The 21,583-nt window shown below is 51.3% G+C and overlaps 1 protein-coding gene across 1 annotated transcript; it reads right to left on the reverse strand.

Annotated features, from left to right (window-relative positions):
* Positions 1–669: 669 nt before the first annotated feature.
* Positions 670–19,243, reverse strand: Pdia4 (protein disulfide isomerase family A member 4). The gene is made up of 10 exons (XM_004860468.4): positions 18,875–19,243; positions 14,934–15,108; positions 12,600–12,805; positions 8,571–8,709; positions 7,574–7,779; positions 7,312–7,470; positions 5,641–5,792; positions 3,517–3,673; positions 2,951–3,184; positions 670–1,709 (listed from the first exon to the last, which is right to left on the reverse strand). The coding sequence occupies exons 1-10, from the start codon at positions 18,960–18,962 to the stop codon at positions 1,294–1,296; spliced, it is 1,932 nt and encodes a 643-aa protein (XP_004860525.2). The 5' UTR covers positions 18,963–19,243; the 3' UTR covers positions 670–1,293.
* Positions 19,244–21,583: the final 2,340 nt, after the last annotated feature.

Below are 21,583 nucleotides of genomic sequence, written 5' to 3' on the forward strand. Positions count from 1 at the left end.
TGCTCAAGAGGACACCAAGAACCTGGACAAGATCCCAGCCCAGTAACCTCAGCACAGTGGCAGGCCAGCGAATGACTCAGGCAGGGACACAGGGATTGGCTGCGACACAGGCCCAAGACCTTCAGGTGTGCGTCCAGGGCTCTGTGGGTTGCAACTCCGAGTCGATGTCCTCTTTACACACAGAGACTCACATCACAGCTCAGCACAACCTGAAGACCAGGCCCAGGACTCTGCCAACAGCACCATGTGCTGCCCAGGCCTGTGCACGCCCCACACAGATCGCCTGGAGCCTTTACAAACTGCCTGTGGAGAATCTATCACACAGATAGGAAACCAGCCTAGAGGGGCCTAGGGATCTGCCTGATGCCACAGCTGAACCATAGAACCAGATTGGGATATGCTTTGATGAATAACATGCTAGGCTAGGGGCCAGGGATTTAGCTCAGTGGTTCCACCACCTGCCTTGCAAGCACAAAGTCCCGAGTTCAGTCCCTGGTACCAAAAAAATAAAAAATAAAAAAATAACATGCTAGGCTAGGTGATGCCGAGATAGGAGGATCACTGAGAGTCAAGGCCAACCTGGGCTATATAAGGAGTTTGAGACCAGCCTGAACCACATAGGGAGACCATCTCAAAAAACCAAAACAACAAAAACAAAACCCAAACAAAAAAAGCCACAAAACTTTATTCCATTATGATAGCTTATCTAATCTTCCCCACCACTTGCAAGTGTCCATGTCTGTGTCCAAGGTCATTTCTACACTGGCAGTGGAACTTGGCTGGGAAACGGCCCACCAAGGTCTGCAATGTAACCAGCAGTGGTACAGTGAGGTGGGGGTGAAAGGTCACCCCAAGAAGGTGCTGGGGACAGCTCTCTGCCACCAGCAAAGGGAAGAAACTACAAACTAAAACCCCAACAGTCACATTTCCCTAACAGTTCCTCCAACAACAGTAAAACAAAAGGCAAACTCAATGAGATTTGGCAAAGGTTTTTTTAAACTTTAAATTAAAAAAATTCTCACATGGAAGAGATTCAATTTAGGTGCTTTGAGGAAATATTAAAGTTAAAAAAAAAAACAACAGACCCCCAAATGATAAAACATTGATGTATCCTCCATAAAAATCTGGCCTACACTTAGTTATTCATGGCTATTCAGTATTCAGAGCACAAGGAGACATACCAAAGTATAAAAAAATAAACAAAAAAAAGCCAAGCCACTGACATTAAGTCAATGGCCTGGGCACGGCCCTGCAGCCACTGTGTGTGGCCCTCTGGTCCCGAAGAGCGAGGCCTCAAAGCTCCTCCTTGGTCCTGCTCCACTTTGTGCTGTGTTCATCTACGAACTTGCTCAGGTGCTCCAGGTCTCTGTCCCCGCCCTCAAATTTAATCGGGTTCTTTTTGTCCCCGCTGGGGGCAAAGTAGATGGTGGGGAAGCCCTCCACCTTATAGTGCTCGCTGGGGACATCGTTGGCAGTGGCATCCATCTTGGTGATGACCAGGCTCTTCTGGCCTTTGTACTTCTTGGCCAGGCTGGTATAGATGGGCTCAAGCTGCTTGCAGTGCCCGCACCAGGGTGCGTAGAACTCAATGAGGACATCTTTCTTCGGGTCCATGACGATGGTGTCAAAGGTCTTGCCCACCACCACCTTGACTGGCCCCTTGTTGTTCTTGGGGACTGGCTGGGATTTGATAACTGGCTTCAGTTTTCCTGCCAAGAAGAGTAGGGAGAGGAGGGGCTGTCAGTGCTGGAAGGTCAGGGGCCTGGTGGCTCTACCTGGGTGGGAATGTGACAGCTGAGGGGGACAGGGTGGCCCTTGGAGATGGGCATTGTTCCCGCCATAGGCACCATTGTGGATAACTTGTATCTTCTACCCTCCTCATGCCTGCAAAGCCAGACAGGTTTGCTCATCCTCCATCAGGCACCACAGAATGCTGTCGTGGCCAATGTGGGGAACAATAAATCTACTGTGGAGAACATCAAATCAGGTTTTCCACAAACATGAAACTTATTTTCAAATTCAAATGCCTGTTTTAAGGAGTTTTAGCCAGGCATGGTGATGCAGGCCTGTGATCTCAGCACCCTAGGAAGCTGAGGCAGGAGAATCACAAATTGGAGCTCAGCCTAGGTAATATAGTGAGATCCTATCTTGAAAAATAAATGGCTGGGAAGGTAGCTCAGTGTGAAGGCCCTCGGCTCAATCCCCAGTACCACAAGCAAAAGAAAACAAGAAACAGAAAAGCTTTCCTTAAAATTTCTAAACAGCCAGGAATGGTGGCACAAACCTACAATCCCAGCACTTGGAGGCTGAGGCAGGAGGATCACTCCGAGTTCCAGGCCTGCCTGGGTTACATAGTGAGTTCAAGGCCAGTCTAAGCTACATAGCAAGAACCTGTTCTCAAAAAACCAAAAATTTCTAAGATATGCCTGCCTTTTCTAAAGAAGAAAAGAACTGGGATTCTTTGTGTTTACCACACCAGCGCTCAGGTCCCGGAGCAGCAAGCAAGGTCAGGCTCAACACAACGAGGCACTGCCAATAAAGACGCTCTGAGCCAGGCTCTGAAGCCACTGGAGGCTCAGCTTTTCCCCAACTCTGCCCTGTGTCTGGGTGGCAGCTACAGCTGCTCCTCTAATCTAATCTTTTTTTTTCTTGGTACAAGGGATCAAACTCAGGACCTTGCGCTTGCAAGGCAGGTGGCCGAACCACTGAGCTAAATCCCTGGCCCTCCTCTAATCTAATCTTGATTTCAACTTCTTGAGGCTGATGCTAAATAAGTCCTAAGCTGGACCTCAAATCTTGCTCTGTTTTCAAAGGAGTCAAATGAACTGCGGAAAGGAAAAGAAAAATTCCAAACCTGCTCACAAGTGTTCTGAAATTTAGCTAATTTGGTGCCATGACATTTGAGGACAAAAGTCAAAGTGACTGGGCTAATGCCCCCCACCCCACTCACCCTTTTTGAAAGCTGTGACGAAGTCCCGAAGGGCATCCGAGTCGAACTCCTCAGGTTCCATGGTGAACTTGCGCCCGCCCTCATCCAATACGGCCGCGTTGATGTCCTCACCACTCTCGCTGAGCCCCAGGTCCTTCACCTCTGTGGCGTAATCCTCCTCATCAGCGATGGCAAAGGTGTACTCCGGGAAGTCCTTTGCCACCTCCAAGACCTTGCTCCGCCAGAACTGAGTGGCTGGAAGGGACCAAGCGCCGTAAGCAGAGCTCAGACCCTGGGCTGTGAAGGCTTGCTGCTAACATTCTCTGGAGGCACCAGGCCTGGACAGACCCTGACCAGCAAGGGAGCCCTGCAGACAGCACCAGGGCCATGGGGACAGGTGGTCTTGCCCTGCAGCCTCATCTGTGAGGGCCTTGGGCTCCATGCTAAGCTCCCCTCTTACACAAAAGGGAAGGGGAAAAGGGGGGATTGGCCCGAAGCCCTAGCAACACTACCCCTGTGCCACTGACCTGCAGGGACCTTGGGGCAAGATCCCTAACGTCCAACCCCAGCACTAGAGGCCCCCTCACCAGCACGGTAGTCGAAGCTGAAGTCTACGGTGTAGTAGACGACCACCAGGGGGCGCTTGGCATAGCGCTTGGCATCGTTGGAGGTCTTGCGGTGGCCGACCAAAGGCAAGGCGTGCTTCACCACGTGGTCCTTGATGACTGATGCCTCAGTGGAACCCTGTGTCAGACAGGGCACAGGTGACAGTGGGCCTGATACAATGGGGCTGTAGCTGACACGTCTCTCGTGGTCACTACTATCACACTGAAGGAGGGACAGTGGGGACAAGGGGCTACCGAATCTCAGGAGGGCAGGTGCTAGGCTGGCCCTAGTGAGCACCTCCCAGGGGTTCCTGGGTCTCCTGGGCTCCGCTCCCTCCAGGCAACACCAATTCGCTTCAGCTTCATTCCAGGGTGGGGCAGAGCTTCCCTCTGTGCCATTCTCCAAGCCAGGAAAAAAACTGCTGAAGAAGCCTGGCTCTCAATGACAAGCCACTGAGGCAGGCATACTGGGCAGAACTTTAATCTTCAGAACTTCAACCTCAGCCCCAGAAGGAGCATCTCACAGGAGAGTGAGGCGTGGCCCTAGCTTGCAGGCTGGGAAGTGGCCAGAAGAGGCTCTGCACTGTGACCAACCACATCCCCGCTGGACTCTTCCAGAGATCAGAGTCAGGGCCAGACCAGGCTTTGAGCTCCTGAGCTGCCACCTGCTGGGACTGTCCCCCTCTGTACAGTCGTCTCAGTGTCAGACAATCCCAGCTCTGATGGCACCCATGACCAGCTGGGCACAGTGGTGGTTACAATGGGGACACAAAGCTCAGACCCTTCACACATTACCCTTGACCATGAGGGTTGACACTGCCATCTCCACTTTCCAACTGGAAAAACTGAGGCACGGTGAGGGTAAGCTGCTTGCCCAAGGCCACACAGCTAGAAGGGGCAGGTGGACACTTGAGCCTTGTGTGGGAGCAGCAGGCATGCAGGGGAGGACCTGGTCTGGAGACAGTGGCTGGGTGGGTGGCATGTGCTGGGAAAGCAGGCAAGGGGACCCTGCAGGCTGCACGAGGCACAGATTATGCCCAGGGGTAGGGGCCACGGGAATCTGATTACAATGCTGCCCAGAAGGGAGCTTCACTTGGAAGGCAGAATCAGAGGAGAGCAGCATGCAGTGTGTGTGGATTATAACTGGTTTTAAGAGGGCTGGGTCCCTCCCGAGTCCACTGCTGCTCACACAGCTGTCCTGGGGGTACACATCCCACGGGGTCCCCACCAGGACCCCTCTGTGGACCCTAAGTCTATGTCTCTGTTGAACAGAAGCAGGAGGGAGGAATCACAGCAGCCACTTAAGCCCAGGAAGAGGAGTCCAGAGCCCATGCTGAGAGCAGCAGATGGCGCGCAGACAGTAGCCAGGATGAAGGACCAGGGGAGGGGGACAGAAAGACACAGGGCGGTACGGTCTCACCAGGGCTCCACAGTGCTGTCTGCACGGCTGCTGCCCTGGCACTCACCACCTCTTCCTCTCCCCCTGCAGCTCCCATGAGTCCCCAGCCCAAAGAGCAAGGGCTGTGGCACCCTGGGGCAGCTTGGAGCACGGGGCACCTGCATTTCCACCCAGCTCTGCTGCGAACGCAGTGGAGCCCCAGGCCGAGCCCCAGGCCTGGGCAGACAGAAGCTCCCAAGTCACTGCCGCAATTCCTGCTCATTCTGAGCATATGTGCCGAAGCCCTCGGAACGCTGCATGGGCCAGGCTCAGCCCGGCTGGAACCCATGCAGCCGTCTAGATCTGTGCACCACATGCTCTGGTCAGACAAGGCAGGCTGTCTGTCTGGGTGGGTTCAGTGCCAACAAAGGCCAAGTCCATGAAACAAGCTCAACAGTTCCATGCTGGGACCAGAAAGGACCTGCGACTGTGTCCTGGGGATTTCCAGGCCAAATCCATGGAGGAGTGGTACTGCAGAGCCTGGAGCTGGCTGCCGGGAGGGCCAAGGGTCAAGGACCTAAGGTTCGCAGTCCCCAACCTCACCCCTCCTGCAAACCCAGATAATGCCACATTGGCTGTGCTCCCATCTCATGCCTTCAAAGCATCGGCAGTGGGGACAGGGGCTGGGGAAGCTGCTGGCTCACAGTGGCCCGAGGGCCCTTGCTCACCTCAACACTCAGCACGTGGCTCCGGGGCTCATACTTGGACTGGAACTTCTCAGGCTGCATGACAACCAGCTTCCCTGGGGACACCTTCAGGAACTTAGCGATTTCATTGCTGAAAGTGTGGTGAAATTTGTAATCTTCTCTCAGGTTGTTAGCTGGTAAGTTAACAGATACAATGAAAGTTAACAGAAAAATATAACGCAGTTTACTCAATTGCTTCTCTGACTAAGGTTCACCTCATTTCCCACCTTGGCCAAGGCACACACTCAGAAAACTGTGGCTGATGGGTAAATTCTTCGGGAAGTGGCCAAGGGCTGACATCTGGAGGGAGTTTGTTATTAAACACTCACCGAAGTGTAGCACCTTAGCCCTGTGTCTTGGACTTCGTCAGAACAAAACCTAGTCAATGTTCACAGACAACCTCAGCCAATTTGCCAACTGCTGCCTCCAGTGACGTGCAGCACAGGGACACTGAGGCCCATGCATGTTGTAGAGGACATCCGAGCATCACACATCCCTGCATGCCTGTGCCAAGCTTTCACAGCCAGTGCCCTTGTGGGCCCCGAATGCAGTTCTTTTTTAATGCAAAAGCCCTGGCCTGGGATTTAGCTCAGTGGTTCCACCGCCTGCCTCGCAAGCGCAAGGTCCCGAGTTCAATCCCTGGGGCCAAAAACAAAAAAAAGCCCTGCTGGCTGAGGTTTCTCTCTGCAAGCTTCCTCCTGACTCATCAAGAATGGATGACAAGGGCCGGGGATTTAGCTCAGTGGCACTGCATCTGCCTTGCAAGCACAAGGTCGGTCCTGAGTTTGATCCCCAGTGCGGGGAGGGGGGATGGATGACATGAGGGAGAAAGGGACAAGAAAAAAAGTGAAAATAGAAGGAAGAAATGGAAACAAAGCTTTTGGATGTAGGGAGGAGAGGAGGCTTAGGGGGAGGGAAAAATTTATTAAAAAAAAACAAAGAAAGAATGGATGACGAACAGCTGGGTGCCACTCGGGAGGCTGAGGAAGGATTGGGAATTTGAAGTCAGCCTGGAGTACAGTGAGACCTGTGTCCAAACAAAACAAATCAAACTCACCCAAAAGTACGACAAGGTCACGTAAGCAATGAAGACCAAAGAAATGTGGACTGAATGTAGCTGAGCTCTTACATTTTATTACAATTCTAATATGCACCTGACATATGCACATTTGTCATTGTGTCACATAGAAATTAGTGCTAAGTGGCAACAGTGTGTTTAAAAGCTTCTAAGCAGCACTTTAAAAGCGACCATTGTTGGCTTGCTTCTCCCACAGCAGGACCAGCATTTACAGGCACTCTGCTGAGCGCTTCACCAATGTCACCCCACCCACTATGACAACCTCCTGGGGAAGGAAGTCCACTTCTTAGGCACCAGACACCAGGCTGGAATCATGGTCGTGGCCATGATGCTACAGACTGACTGGCAGAGCCTGGCCTGGAACCCAGGCCAAGTCAGGCCCTCGATCCATGGTCAGACCACCTGGATGAGTGAGACCCCTGCGCTTCCTCTCAGAGGGCAGGGAAGATGGCACAGTTAGCCTTGCCCATTCACCATCCATGAACCCAGCCCCAGCCCCAGCCCCAGCCCCAGGGTGCAAAGCCACAGGTGCCTCAGGAGACGCTTCTAGTGCCTTCCGCAGGGCCAGCACTTACCCGCATCCTGATACTGCTGGTAGGCAGGGTCACTGTCCCCCTGGAAGACCCCAATGATGACAACATCATCCCCGTCCTTCAGGAACTCCTGGACCTGCTTCAGGCTCTGAATCTCCTTGGAGGGAGGCCCCGACTGCTCGATCATGTAGTCCACAATGCCTGGGAGCAGAGCACAGGCCTGAGGGGGGGCCTGGGGCTGACCCGCCCCCAAGCACAACAGGGTGTCACCATTCTGCATTCAGCAGAGCCGGACACTGCCTACCATATTTCTCCCGTGGGCCATTGTAGTCAAAAGGCCTTCCCTTTCGGAAGATTTTCAAGGTGGGGTAGCCAGAGACGTCGAATCGCTTGGCCAGGTCCGTCTCCGCAGTGGCATCGACCTTGGCCAGAGGGATCGGGGGAGAGCGCTTGCTCAGCTCCTTGGCAGCCTTCTCGTACTCGGGTGCTAGCTTTTTGCAGTGTCCACACCTGCCGGGAGGAAGCTGCTCTGTCAGGGCCCTGTCCTGGGGTAGGCGCGTCCCCAGTCTGGCAAACCTGGGAATGCTGCTTCGGGGACAGCACTGGGCTGGGCCCTCAGGGACCCCAGCAGGAAGGTGGGTGCATTCTGCCACACACACTCTCAGGGGGTGTGCATGTGTACACACATGCATGTTCATGCGTCCAGACAAGAGCATCAGGGACCGGGCCCCAGAGTGGAAGAGTGGGAAAGGCCAAGAAAATGCTAAGAAGGGAGAGGATTTTCTTGGTCAGAGAGCTGGCAGCTGGCAAGGGTACAGCGTGGGCGGCTGCGGAGAAGAAACTACAGCTTTCTGTTCGGCCTGTCGGTCACATTCCTGATTCAAAACTCCCTGGCTTCTAATCCTGCCCTGTGCCAGCCCCCACCAAAGCCCCCACCCAGACAGCCCAGCACCACAGGCTCTGTCCTGAAAAGGCAGACGGCCTCACCTTACCGAGCTGTCCCCATGCAGGTCACATGCCTGCTCCACGAGGCCAGATGAGAGCAGCCACTTGGGTCCGCAAGCTTTTGGGAGCCTCATTGCACAGAGAAGCTGGCTGCACCTTCTGTTCCTTCTGGCATCTTCTCTTTTAGTTCCTTGCCCCCATCCCAAGAAAGGATACCCTGTTTCCTTCTATACCTACTGCCCTTGTGGCTCCTGGACATTGCCCTCCTTCCAGAAGACCCAGCCCCTCAACCTCATCCACCATCCTGTGTGCGCCTCGCCACCCAGACCCGGTGACACGGACCCACCTCATCTTACCATGGGGCATAAAATTCCACCAGGATGATGTCAGCATCACTCACAACTTCATCAAAGTTCTCTTTGGTCAACACCAGCGTGACTTCAGGTGGAGGCGTCCAGTTGGGCTGGGAGACTTCTCTGACCTTGGCAACAATTTCTGAAACAAGCAAACGAGACTGAGCACACGGAGACCTGAGCTGGCAGGTTAAGGCCAGTGGCCACTCCAGAAGCTGGCAGGGAGGAAGAAGAGGCAAGGTCACAGGACAGCAGGAAACATGTGACTTCCTGAAAGCATGTTCAGGACTGCGACTCTAGCCAGGGACACACCTGGGCAGGTTTTTGTTTTGTTCTGAGGTACTAGGAATCGACCCCAGGGGGCTCTGCCATGGAGGCATGTCCCAGCCCTTTTTTTGAGATAGGGTTCTGCTAAGTTGCCCAGGCTAGTCTTCAGCCTGTGATCCTCCTGCCTCAGCCTCCCAAGCAGCTGGGATTACAGATATGCACCACAGTTATGAGGACAAGGGCTAGAGGGTTGCCATTTCCAATGACTGTCTGTGGCATTTCCTCTGCCACTCATATAACCAGTGGCCTTCTCTAGATGGCATAAGCCTACTTCAGTGACTTCATTTTCATGCCACTCACCAACTGCAGGTAGACTTGGATGGTCCTCAGTACAAGACCAAAACAATTCCCTCCAAAACCAAAACTCTCACTAGTGCTTCTTAGGAACTCTTAACTGCAAACCCCTTCCTCAGGGCCAAGTCTGAGAACCAAGCCTGCAAACTAGGAGTGCACAAGGCACCTTTTCCCACCCAGCACAATTCCTGCCACAAACTCCTGGAGGCTGGATCCACCTTTCCTGAAGAGGCCCATTTATTACAACATGGGGTGGGGGGGGGGGTGGCAGTGCGGCAAGGCTTCCACAACAACAGGCTGGGCCCTCGCTGCCTAACACTGAGGCCAGATGCCAAATACAGGCGCCCTTTTACTTACCTTTTTTTTTTTCTTAAATTCTTTTATTGGTACATTTTAGGTATACAATAATTTACATTTATTTTGGGTGCTTGTACCTGTACATGATGTATCTTGGTTCTTATTTTTTTCCCCATTACCTGTGCGCCCTTTACCCCTCCACCCTTCCCTATTTACATACTTCGTTTCCATTTTTTTTTCCTCATAATTTTTCCTTTCCATTCTTTCCTTTCCCCATCTCCTCCCACCACCACTACACCTTTGGACCTTTTCCTATTTCAAAGTATCAATTATTAGTTATTAATCCTTTTAGTCCTTATTTACACTCTCAGTTTCTCACACTAGAGAAACTATCTGGTATTTACACACATGTGTCCTATTTATTTCACCTAAGAGTATGGCCTCAATATGCATCCATTTAGCTATAACGCCCATTTACTTTCAAAGACATGCTCCCTGTGACCTGTTTTTCATTTTTTTTTTCACAAAGTATTTATTGAGAACTTACCACAAGCAGAAAAAAAGCCAGGGTATGGAGGGGAAAAACGCAAACAAGAACATAGGCTGTAGGGCCGGGGATTTAGCTCAGTGGTGCCACCACCTGCCTCGAAAGCACAAGGTCCCAAGTTCAATCCCCAGTACCAAAGAAAAAAAAGAACATAGGTTGTAATACATTGTGATGAGGGAAACAGGTGATGAGTTGGAGAAAAACAGGAAGTACGGTGGACAAGGCCACTATTTCCACGGTGACATCTGAGGAGACATGCGGCTGACTTCCGAATGGGGAGTAAGGATGGTAGGCTGAGGCATGGCTGGTCAGGTGAGGGAGGAGTGGAAAGGGGCCGAGAGACTAGGTTTACTTCCAAGTGTTAAGAAAAACCACTGGAGGGTTTTAAGCAGGCCTCACAAGTGCAAGGTGCTGAGTTTGATCCTCCGTATCCCGCCCCCCCAAAAAAAGTTAACACGAAAAAACAAAAAAATACAATCACCCTGGAAAGTAAAAAAATCACTTTTGCTATAAGTTGGAGAACAAGTTGTAGGCAGTAAAGAAGGGCGGCAAGAGGACCACTTAGGCTGAGGACAGGAAGCGAGGAGGTGGCCCAGACTGATGGACAGGAGAATGGTGTTAGGGGTTGTTTTGGAATTAGGCAGGAAGATGGGGAGGACTTGCTAAGAAGGGAAAAGGAAGGGGCCGGGGGTTTGGCTCAGTGGTTCCGCCACCTGCCTTGCAAGCGCAGGGTCCTGAGTTCCATGCCCAGTAACCCCCCCCAAAAAAAAACCACAAAGGGAGAAGGACAACAGACTTGGTTCTTGGTGTCACCTTAATTCTTCGACTGGGGCTGGAAATCACCAGGTGAGTAGGTCATGTCCATAACACAAGTCCATAAGATGTCCCAGGTCCTCCCTAGAATCTGGAGCTCATGGAAACGTCCCCGACTGGAGCTGTTTCTGGATATTATTTCTACAGGGGCCTGTGACCCGTCATTAGATTTAGTTCCCTACAGACTGATATGGCAAAGCCATTTATTAAACAGAGGGGCAGAATGGTGTTTAAGATGGTAACAGTCATGTCATCAGAAAAATCATTCACACACACACTTGCTTCTTTCTTTTGTAAACAAAGTATCTCTCAAGACCACAGAGGAATCTTCTGATACAGGCTGCCTTCCTGGAGGGGAGCTGGGGCTCCCAGGGCCAGGGGAGAAAGACCACTCATAAATGTACATTTCCCATCAGGAAGCACAGTGAGTGTCACCTGGCCATCAGACCCAAGAAGGGACTGTGAAATTCAGCATCAGTGAGGTGCCCGCCCTCACAGTCCCGCTGCTGAACCGAGACTCAAACAGACTCAAAGGGATTCTGAGATAACATCCAGCTGACCTCAGAAGCCCCAGCAAGGGGGAAGGTGCTGCTCCAGGCCATGAGCCTAGTTTGTGGCTGTGTCATAACTGGGTGAGGCGGCACATGTCTGTACTCCTAAGCACTGAGGGAGGCTGAGGCAGGAGGATTGCAAGTTTGATTTCTGTGTGGGCAACTTAGCGAGATTCTGTCTTAAAAAAATAAGGGCTGGGTGTGTGTGTGGCTCAGTGGTAAGAGTTCCTCTGGGTTTGACCCCCAGTATAAGGGGGGAGGGAGATCTGAATCCACTCAATGTTCTTTCCCACCATTCCATGCTGGGAACAGAAAATGCAGCTGTCACCACCCCCCACTGAGGATCAAACTTAGGGTCTTCAACACTGAGCTTTATCCCCAGTTTTCTATTTTTGCTTTTTTTTTTTTTTAAGACAGGGCCTTGCCTTGAAGTTCAGGCTGGCTCTGAACTCACTATGTAGCCCAGGCTGGGCTCAAACTCTCAGCAATCCTCCTGCCTCAGCCTCCTGAGTGCTGGAATTACAGGTGTGTGCCACCATGCCTTTTCTGAATTTTTAATTTTGAGACAGGATCGCTCTAAATCACTAAGGTGCCTAGGCTGGGCTCATATTTGCAATTCTCCTGCCTGAGCCTCCCAGATGGCTAAGATTACAGGTGTGCCCTTTTCCCCCCTTTTAAACTGATTAAAAGAGACACACCTTCGCTAAAGAAGATCATGATTTTATGAAACAGAAGGCCTAGCTCAACCCAGGCAAAATCCACCAGTCCCAAGTGTAGACCCGTCTTGGTGCACAGCCTGGCACCATAGCACTGGCAGACCCCAGGCACTAAGAAATGCCAGTCATCCGACCTAACTTGAAACTCACTGAATCAGAGACTCTGGGTTAAGGCGCAGCAGGCTGCCCAAGCCCTCCAGACACACACTGAGCACCAAGCACCCCTGCTCGGGACCACACCAAGAACTGTGTGCCTCCTTTCTTACAGCTTTGCTCCAGATCCCGAGTGTCAGTGTCATGGTCTGGATGTGAGGACACCCTGCCAAGGACGACTCTGGTCTCAGTTACCCTGGGCATACAGCAGAGACCATGCTCCTGGGCTGCTCGCCTTTCTTTCCTTCCTATCACCCAATGATGCTCCCTCGCTTTCATTCCTGGGCCCTGGTGCCTGGTGCCTGGTGCCTCCAACAGCCAGGGCACAGCTCACCTTCCTGGGTCCTGGAGCCCTCGTAGTCGACGGCCTGGCCCTTCTTCAGGATCTTGATGGTGGGATAGCCGCTCACGTCAAACCTGCTGGCCAGCATGGACGCCGAGGTGGCATCTATCTTAGCCACAGGAATTGAGGGGTCGTTATCTTTTAGTGTGCTGGCGATTTTCTCATATTCTGGAGCAAACTGCTTGCAATGTCCACACCTAAGAATTTGATTCAAGGAAGGAGAAACGGGTTAACTGCACCTATGGAGAGTTAAACCGAATGAAACCCATGAGAATGGGGGCTCCAGGAACCATCTGCACCTGAGAGACTCCAATAACCCACAGGGAGAGGCCAAGAGGCCTTTGAGTTAATTAAGCAGGCCCGGGTCTGAATTCCAGCTCCGGCTTGGACAAATCCTTCCAACTCTAACTTGTACAGACTGTTTTCCTGTCATTATAATCTCTAAACAGTGCAGCACAGCACTATGTACATAGCATATGTTGTGTCAGGTTATCAGAAGTAACGCAGAGATGTGTGCAGGTCACATACAACACCAATGCCTACAGGGAACTTGAGTATCTGAGGATTTTGAAGTCCGAGGGGTGGAAGAGGCTGGAACCAACCCACCTTGGACATCAGACACCAAGGGAGGACACATAAACCTGTCAAATCTGGTCCAATAACCACTTCCAAAGGGTCTGTGAGGTCACAATCCTTTCCATTGTCTTTTACCCTCACTGAGTACACAGTGAAAGTTTCTGGACGCTGCCTGGCTTCCAAGGATGGTAGCTGTAGCTGCAGACCTGTAGCAGGTCACTGGGTAAACAGACAGGGCTGGGGGTGGAGCTCAGGAGTATGGTGCTTTCTCAGCATGTGAGGCCCTGGGTTTGATACGCCACAGCACACAAAAGAAAAACTCTTACTACAAATAATAAATACTTTGAGTATCTTTCCATTTTCTTTCTTTTTTATCGGTACCAGGGATCAAACTCAGGACCATGCACTTGCGAGGCAGGTACGGCGCCACTGAGCTAAATCCCCAGCCCCTTCTCTTTTTTTTTTTTTTTTTTGAGACAAGGTCTCACTTTGTAGTTCAGGCTGGCTCTGAACTCACTACTTAGCCCAGGCTGGCCTTGAACTCTTAGGGATCCTTCTGCTTCTACCTCCCAAGTGCTGGGATTATAGGCACGCGCCATCATGTCCGAATTCCATTTTCACTTTTAATATAAACTCCCTACCTTCTGATAAATGATACTGAGAAATACTGAAAAACATGACACACAAAAAGTTCTTTGGGGTCTTCAGTTTAAGACTGTTGGGTTGGGGATTTAGCTCAGTGGTTCTGATGCCTGCCTCAAAAGCACAAGGTCCTGAGTTTAATCCCCAGTACAAAAAAAAAGACCGTTAAGAGGATCTGGTGCTGGGCATGATGGTATGTGCCTATAATCGCAACACTCAGGAGGCTGAGGCAGGAGACTGACATGAGTTTAAGGGCAGCCTGGACTACATAATGAGATCCTGACTCAAAATAAATAATAAATAAATAATAAAAAAGGAATCTTGTAACCAAAACAGCATGAAATCTGCTGAACTACAAAACAGAAGTGAGGGCTGGGAGTGTAGCTCATTGGAATAATATTTGCTTAGCAAGCCTAAGGCCCTAGGTTCAATCCCCAGCGCTGCAAGAAAATAAAATAATAAACTCAGCAAAACCAACATTACTTTTCATTTACGATACAACAAAACAGGAGTGAGATGACAACCCACAAACCTATTGAAAAGACTTAGATTTTTTTTTTTTGGTACTGGGGATCGAACTCGGGACCTTGTGTTGGAGCCACTGAGCTAAATCCCCACCCCGACTTAGGTGTTTTAATACAAAACCTGTACTTCGCCAACAGGTGCCAGGGAAGTGACACAAGTAGACCCTGACCATTCTGCGTCAAAAATGAAACGTGGCGGGGGGGGGGGGAGAACGGGAGATGGATGGAAAGCAGCATGGGGGGTGAGGGGAAAGGAACATGACAGTCATCAGGGGCCATCAGGGGCCACATGCCAGGTGACACAGGAAAAGAAGGGGTGCCCGTGTCCCCCAGGCTGGGCATGTGTGAAAAGACATCCCTCAGGTCCACAGCCTGCACTTTGGGCCGCTGGCCTTGGCCTTGGCCTGCCTGGAAATGGGAGGAAACCGCCTTCTATAAGGCTGGCTCGAGGCTGCCTGGTGCCAGCTGGTGGAAGGTGGACCCCAGCTCCCAGCACCCCTAATTCAGGAGCTGAGTTCCTGCAGCCAGACCCTCCTACTGCTCAGAGGTTGTCCAGCTGCGGGTCTGGAATGCTCATCCTTACCACGGAGCATAGAACTCCAGCAGCACCGTGTCCTTGTCAGCCACAAAGCTATCAAAGTTGGCATCATTTAGGACCAAGACACCATCTTCCTCCTTAACTTCCAAGTCTTCCTCCTCCTCGTCCTCTTCCTCTTCCTCATCTTCCTCCTCAATGGCACTTTCCTTTTCAGAAGAATCTAAGTGGAAAATACACAGGCTGGTTAGAAAACTGGCCACTCTGCCCTGGGAAACTTCCTTAGCCCTCCAAGTTTGAGGCTTGTGTCACCCTAGAAAGTCAGAGCCTGTGCACTGCATTCTCTGTGAGGGAGGTGGAAAACCACTGTTCCAGATTTTAGAGTCCCAATACTGGAGAAGGATGTGAGGGGCAGGGCCAGCCCTCACTTGCCAGAGGCACTCTGCACAGGCAGGGCCACATTACAACCTGCCTGACCACAAACTGCACGAACAGGAACCAGGGCCTTGTTCTCAACCTTCATCTGGGATGATTCTGAAAGGGGTGGCATTTTACACCTCAGCCTCAGAAAAACAGGCCCGTGGGTTTTTATCACATTTTTAGAGCGAAAGACTGAAGAAGGTAGGGAGTCATGTTTTCCTTAGAAAGTCACCTCTGGGCCGGGGGTTTAGCTCAGTGGCTTCGCCGCCTGCTGCGCAAGCGCAAGGACCAGAGTTCGATACCCAGTACCAAAAAAAAGTCATCTCTGAGGAACATCCAGGGTAGAAGACATTTTGAGATAACAACTTGAGGAATTTACGGGGGCAATATGCATCAAAAATATTAAACAAATTATACCTTCGCCTGGAAACAAAGTTTTCCTTCTACAATGCCAGAAACTGAGTATATCCTACTACCAAGTGTAATTCTTTGTAATCCTAGTTTCCCCAGCTACTGTTGCAGCAGTAAACAAAACCATGCACAGCAACACCGTAATTTCATTACTCTGAAGCCAGGCTCTTTCCAGGGGCCAATTACTCTTCCTGGGGCTGCTTCCCAGGAGCTCAATCAACCCTGCTAGCCACTGTGTGGGGCTGTGGACGCCCTTAGGACTGGGGACCCTGGGGAGCTGCCCGTTCTAACAAAGCCAGTGCTGGCTCTGTCGTGCCACTCCCCCAGCATACACTGAGGCTGTTGGGGGTGCGAGAAGCTCTGATCAATCACTACTAAAATCTACCAATGTGCAAACAAATTACAAAAGCCCGTGAGACCCACCTGCACCTCACCCTTGTTTCACTTCGCTCAACCCTTTCCCCTTTCTTTTGTTACCGTGCACACTCCCCATTTAATCCAGGCCTCTGCCCCTCTTTTGTTAGAGGTAGGGGAAATGGCACTAAAACGCCTGTTTCTGTGCAGAAACCAACCAACCTGGCTTTGATTCTCCTGCCCACTGGTTACAAGCCCTGGCGGGGAGGAGAGCTGGGGACCACACTCCCAGGATGTACAGCCTGGGAGACAGCACTGCTTCGGCAGCCCACACAGAATGGGCTTTTGGATAGTGCCAGGAGAGGGTGGATTCCTCACCTAATAGGATAGCATGACAGTGATAAAATCCCCAATTTCTCTGTCCCCAGTTCAAATTTTTTCTAGAGAACTGAGGAGCAGTGGTACTCAGAACATCCTGCCTCGTCTCTTGACACGTTTCTTTGAAAACCTGTGTGAGGCCAAAACACTCATCTCGTTCTGGCACTGTTAACTAAGCCCCAGGATAACTGACCCTGTCCTAGGGCTGGTGGGCTCTACCTGCTCCTTCACACTCACATCAGGCCGAACTCCTCCCGGTCACGCTGGCTGGCAGCCAACCAACACGGCCTGGTCCTCCTGAATCCCAGGAGATCCTGTCTTGGGCCCTCAGGCATCTACCACTGGGTGGCCAGGCTCTGCTGGAGGGACTTCGGAACACCCCTCACTCGAGAGCCCTCAAGTGACCATGCAGAGAAGATCTGCAGCTCACCAAGGAAGCCACAGAACCGACCCCCAAGGAACCTTTATGTTCCTGTGGAAGTGGGAGGTGAGGTGGGGTCTGTGGATCACCCACACCCACCCTAACTGTCTGGCTGCTTCGCCCAGCCAGAGATTCACAGATGGGAAGATTTCACAAATGGGAAGACTGGAGAGAAAGAAGGCCACAGAGGGAGAAGAATTAGGGACCTAATCTGCTTCCAACCTAGGAAACCTCGCTAGGAGAGGAAAGAGAACCAAGTCTGCTCAATCACATAGGTGGAAGATTTACGTTTACAGTGAAGACTCCTAAACTCCAGCCACACAGGTGGGTCTTTTCCAGGTGTGGTGGCATACACCTGTCATCTTGCCACTGAGTGCCACTGAGGAGGCTGAGGCAGGAGGATTGCTGCAAGTTTGAAGCCAGCCTGGGCTACATAGTGAAACCTTGTCTCAAAAAACAAAATAAACCAAAACAAAAAAGCCCTAATGACTTGGACTATGACCTGAAACAAAACTGTTAGACAAGTGACCTGTGATAAGCTGTGAAAAAGGGCGGGCCAGAAATGCCCTCCAGCGTGGGAAAGAAGGTATGAGCTAGACACCTGGCCCCAGGAACACTGCCCTTGGTCAGGACACCTCACGGATTCCTGGGTTCAACGGAGTGGCTACTGCTTCCCAGGGACTCCTGCATGAGTAACCTATGACACACAGGACAAATGTACTGGGCCCAAAGCTCCGGAAGGCCACCCAAGTGTGCCTTTCTCCCAGTTCTTTCAAGAACCCCTCCCTAAAAGACCACTAATCAAAATCTTTCAGCTGTGGTCCAAAAATCACCCAACTACCCTGGCCTTCAAACTTCCTTGTGCCTACTTTATTTCGCCCATGGGAAAAACTGAAAAACCTGCGCATTCTATTTCAGTTATATTTTGGGTCTCTGTATTTATTTATGGGGGGGGGGGTACCGGAGATCGAACTCGGGACCTTGGGCTTGCGAGGCAGGCGGCAGAACCACTGAGCTAAACCCCTGGCCCCCGGGTATCTGTATTTAAATAGGCACCCCGGTGATTTCGGTAAAAGCACCCACACTTGTGGGCAGCACCGATACCCTTTCCTTTCAGCAGGTGTTTCTTTCTGAGGGCTGCTTTTTACTTCCTTTTCTACTTAGGCAAAGAGTTTTTAGAATCCGTGATCCACACGGAAGTTACTCAATCTGTTTGAACGAGTATAAAGTTCATACTTTCCCTACACACTAATATTGGGAAAGAGGTTTTACTTTTATTGGAATGAACTCGGTAGGTACAAACTACTGGTCAGGAGGTCGGACAAAATGTTAAGACCAGTACTGCACGCCCTGCTCTCTAGGAAGACCAATGTTAACCAGTACTTCCTAATTTTCAGTTATGTTTGCAGCTGCTGAGTAATTTCGAAGAAAAAAAAAACAACACGCAAGGGCGAGGAGCAGAAGCCGAACACTGTTCCTGCTACGACGCTAACTTGGAGGGCAAGGACCACACGCCCAGCGCCACTGCCAGCACCGAGCAGGGGTAAATGCGGACGGAAGGAATGAGAGCTTGGTTTCTACAAAAGCTGCTTCGGTTTCTACAAAGCTGCAACGCAAGCTTCCCTCTCCCTCAAACCAGAACGCCTGCGTTGTTTCCAACTCCACAGATCCGGTTTTGAAGATGAGGCTTGGGCTGCCCCCGGGGCGCACCCAGTAGGGCCCCAACGCTCTCACCTCTCTCTGGAACCTGTATAGGAGACAGTTTCCCGCCTGTCTTTCCACTCTTCTCGGAGTGTCAACTTTTAACCACTTCGGGACTGCCTTTTCCAAGGAGACCCAGGAAGAAACCTGAGCGAACTCGGACGAGGGACGCAGCCCGTCCTCGCAGCGCACAAGGCCCTGGGCTCCTGGTGTCCCCAGGGCGTGACCCCTGAGCCCCACCTCCGCCCTCGTCCTGCAGGAGTCGCCCCGGAGCCCGCACGGTCCCCGGCCACGGCCCGCTCACCTTCGTTCGCCCCGCCGGCGCTCGCCGAGGCCAGCAGCTGCGCCAGCGCCAGGAGCAGCAGCAGCAGGCAAGCTTTCCGGAGTCTCATGGCGACAGCGACTGCGCCCACCTCCTCGCACTCCCCGAGCGCCCGAGCTACGCGGTGCGTAGGCGAGCCCTCCAGGAAGTCAGGCCCGGCGATTGGCTGGGGGCGGAGGAAGCCGCTGCTCCTCGCTCTCGTGCGAGCCCACCCCGCCGCCCAGGCCCTGCGCGCGCCCCTAGGCCGCTAGTTTAAAACTCAGAGCCGTAACGTGAGGTGCCCCCTTCTGATTGGCTGCACCATGACCACCAATCAGCGGCTGCCACTCGGTTTGCGCCGAGCGCACAGGCGGAGAGAAGGAGCAGGGGGGAGAACAAAGGTGGCCGGCCGGCCCCCTGTGGGGCGGGACCTGGTCCGCTTCGGGACCCGATTGGCGGGGCCTTGGTGGGCGGGCCTGGAAGGGCGGGATTGTATGAGCTCCGCTTCCAGCGGCGGAGCTTGGCAAGAAGGACACGTGTCCTTAGTGGGTGTTTTGGCCCCCAGCTAGGGTTGCGGGAGGCCGGAGGGAGCACGAGCCAGTCTGTCTCACGTTTGTGGGCTTTTTGCTGGCTTGAGCGTATAAAAGTTTGCATCTCCAGCCAGCATGGTGGAAGATGCCTGTAATTTCAGCAGTCTGGGAGGCTGAGGCGGGAGGATCGTAAATCTAAGCTCTGCCTGAGCAATTTAGGGAGACCTTGTCTCTAAACAAGAAGGGAAAGGGCCAGGGATTTAGCTCAGTGGTTTCGCCACCTACTCGCAAACGGAAGAACCCGAGTTCGATCCCCGGTACAAAAAAACCCAAAACACCAAACAAACAAGGGAAAAGGGCTGGGGATGCCCCTCCGTACCCCCAGTGTTCAGTACCCAGTACTGAAAAATATTTGCAACCCTTTCCTGGGAATTGGGCGGGTGGGGCCGTGCTGGATGAACGTGCTGTAAAGTAAATCAGGAACTGGGATTGCACAATTTTGTCTACGAGCCGGTCATCAGATTCTTGTCTAAACCTTGCCTCGTGTTATTCTTTCTGTGATTTTCTGCAGAAAAAGAGAAATACTAGATAGGCAATCTAGTGGTTTACATAGATCTAGATATAATCTTGAAGCTTTTTCCTCTTGACAGTTTTGGAGAGGAAAACTAGGTTTTTATGTCAGAAAAGAAGCCTGCGGTGTGTATTAGGGCTTGAGACGTTAAACTCCTGGAGATTAGTATCGTAATGGCAGATTTAGAGTTTGCAGTGTGGCAGCTCTTAGTGGTAGAGCAAGATCAGGCCAAGAAGAATAAAAAACCGCACCGCAGGTTGGAGGCAAGTTTATTACGCCAGCAGACTGATCGGGGATTTCTCCACAAAGCAATCAGCCCTGAGCTGGCAGTGAACAGGGTTTATATGGGCTAAGGGAAAGAGGGTGGGGATACATAAGCAAGGCATTTATCATCAGTTCATTGGTTGAGCAGTTACATTTAGTTTACATGATTTGATAGAAAAGTACACTGGATACAGACACTTCCTGAGAACAAAGGACAATGGAAGACATAGGTGTGGGAGGGGGTTCGAGCTGGGGGTGGCTCTTTTTCAGTTAGGTCAGCTAGCCTTAGGAAAAATCTTTTTGCTCAGAAATCTGGCTCAGTATGTCTGCCAAGTTACTGAAAACAAAAAGGGCAATAAATAAATAAAACTCAAGAGTTAAGTTGTGTTTTCTTCAACATGCAGATTAAGTGAGAAAAAAAGAAAGTGGATGACTCACACATTAACAACTAAGAAACTAATACATTTTCGCTGAGCTTTTATAAATCTGAACAAAAATCTTGCAGGGTAGAAAGTCCATTATGCAACTAGCTTTAACTCCAGAGTGTACACCAAGTGATTTGTTGGAATCCCACCAATGTAGACCATTAGCTAGCTCAATGTCATTTTATAGAAATCTTCAAAAAGACTGAGCCTAGTTAGAATTTTTGTCTTTCTTGGTAGTTTCCTATTAATTTGTACTAAACAGAGAGAAATAAATACCCCGTTTGCCCAGATGTGGAACAAATACAACCAATTTCACTAAGGCCCTCTGTTGATTCAGGTAAGGGAGACCTGTTAAAGTACAATGTATATGTGCGCGCACACACACTTGTGAAACTGCGCCCAGTTTAGAGCATGGCAATGGAAGTTCATTCAGCAGCGGAACGTGACAGCAGTTTGGAAGCGCCTTGTTCTTTGTGTTTCAATCTCCTCTAATCTGGCTTTGGGAAAGCAGGGGCAGGAGCACAGGGAGACAGCACTTCCACAATTATCTCCCAAATCTCCATAATTGCTTGTACAGTGGAGAGGTTGAGGTGAAGTCCCACCACTAGACCCTAGATTGGAGATTCATTCATACAAACACACTTTGCCTTGTCTCATCCCCCAGGGCGGCCAATTAGCACTATTAGGCCAGGCTTATAGGTCAATTTGAACTTGTGTTTTCCTCTACTCAGCACCTCGATCCCTAGAGAGGAGACCAGCGGGGAATTAGTCTTCTCCATCTGGATCATCTCCGGGCAGATCTGTGACAACCCTGGCACTCACATCTGTCATCCCAAGCTGAGCTTACATGGTTGGAAAACTAAATGAGGACCAGAGAGCCAAACAACCTGCATGCTCTGCATGTATGAGGCTTCTTCTCAGT

This window comes from Heterocephalus glaber, unplaced genomic scaffold, assembly GCF_053883595.1.
Source record: "Heterocephalus glaber isolate CG9 unplaced genomic scaffold, H.glaber_assembly_v1.0 deba00000818, whole genome shotgun sequence".
NCBI lineage: Eukaryota > Metazoa > Chordata > Mammalia > Rodentia > Bathyergidae > Heterocephalus > Heterocephalus glaber.

Coding starts and splice junctions, on each gene's coding strand:
- Pdia4 (XM_004860468.4), bottom strand. CDS start 18,962: ATGAGACTCCGGAAAGCTTGCCTGCTGCTGCTGCTCCTGGCGCTGGCG. Junction 7,471..7,573: donor TGGCCCACGGGAGAAATATG/GTAGGCAGTGTC, acceptor CTCTGCTCCCAG/GCATTGTGGACTACATGATC. Junction 3,185..3,516: donor CAGCTTCGACTACCGTGCTG/GTGAGGGGGCCT, acceptor GGTCCCTTCCAG/CCACTCAGTTCTGGCGGAGC.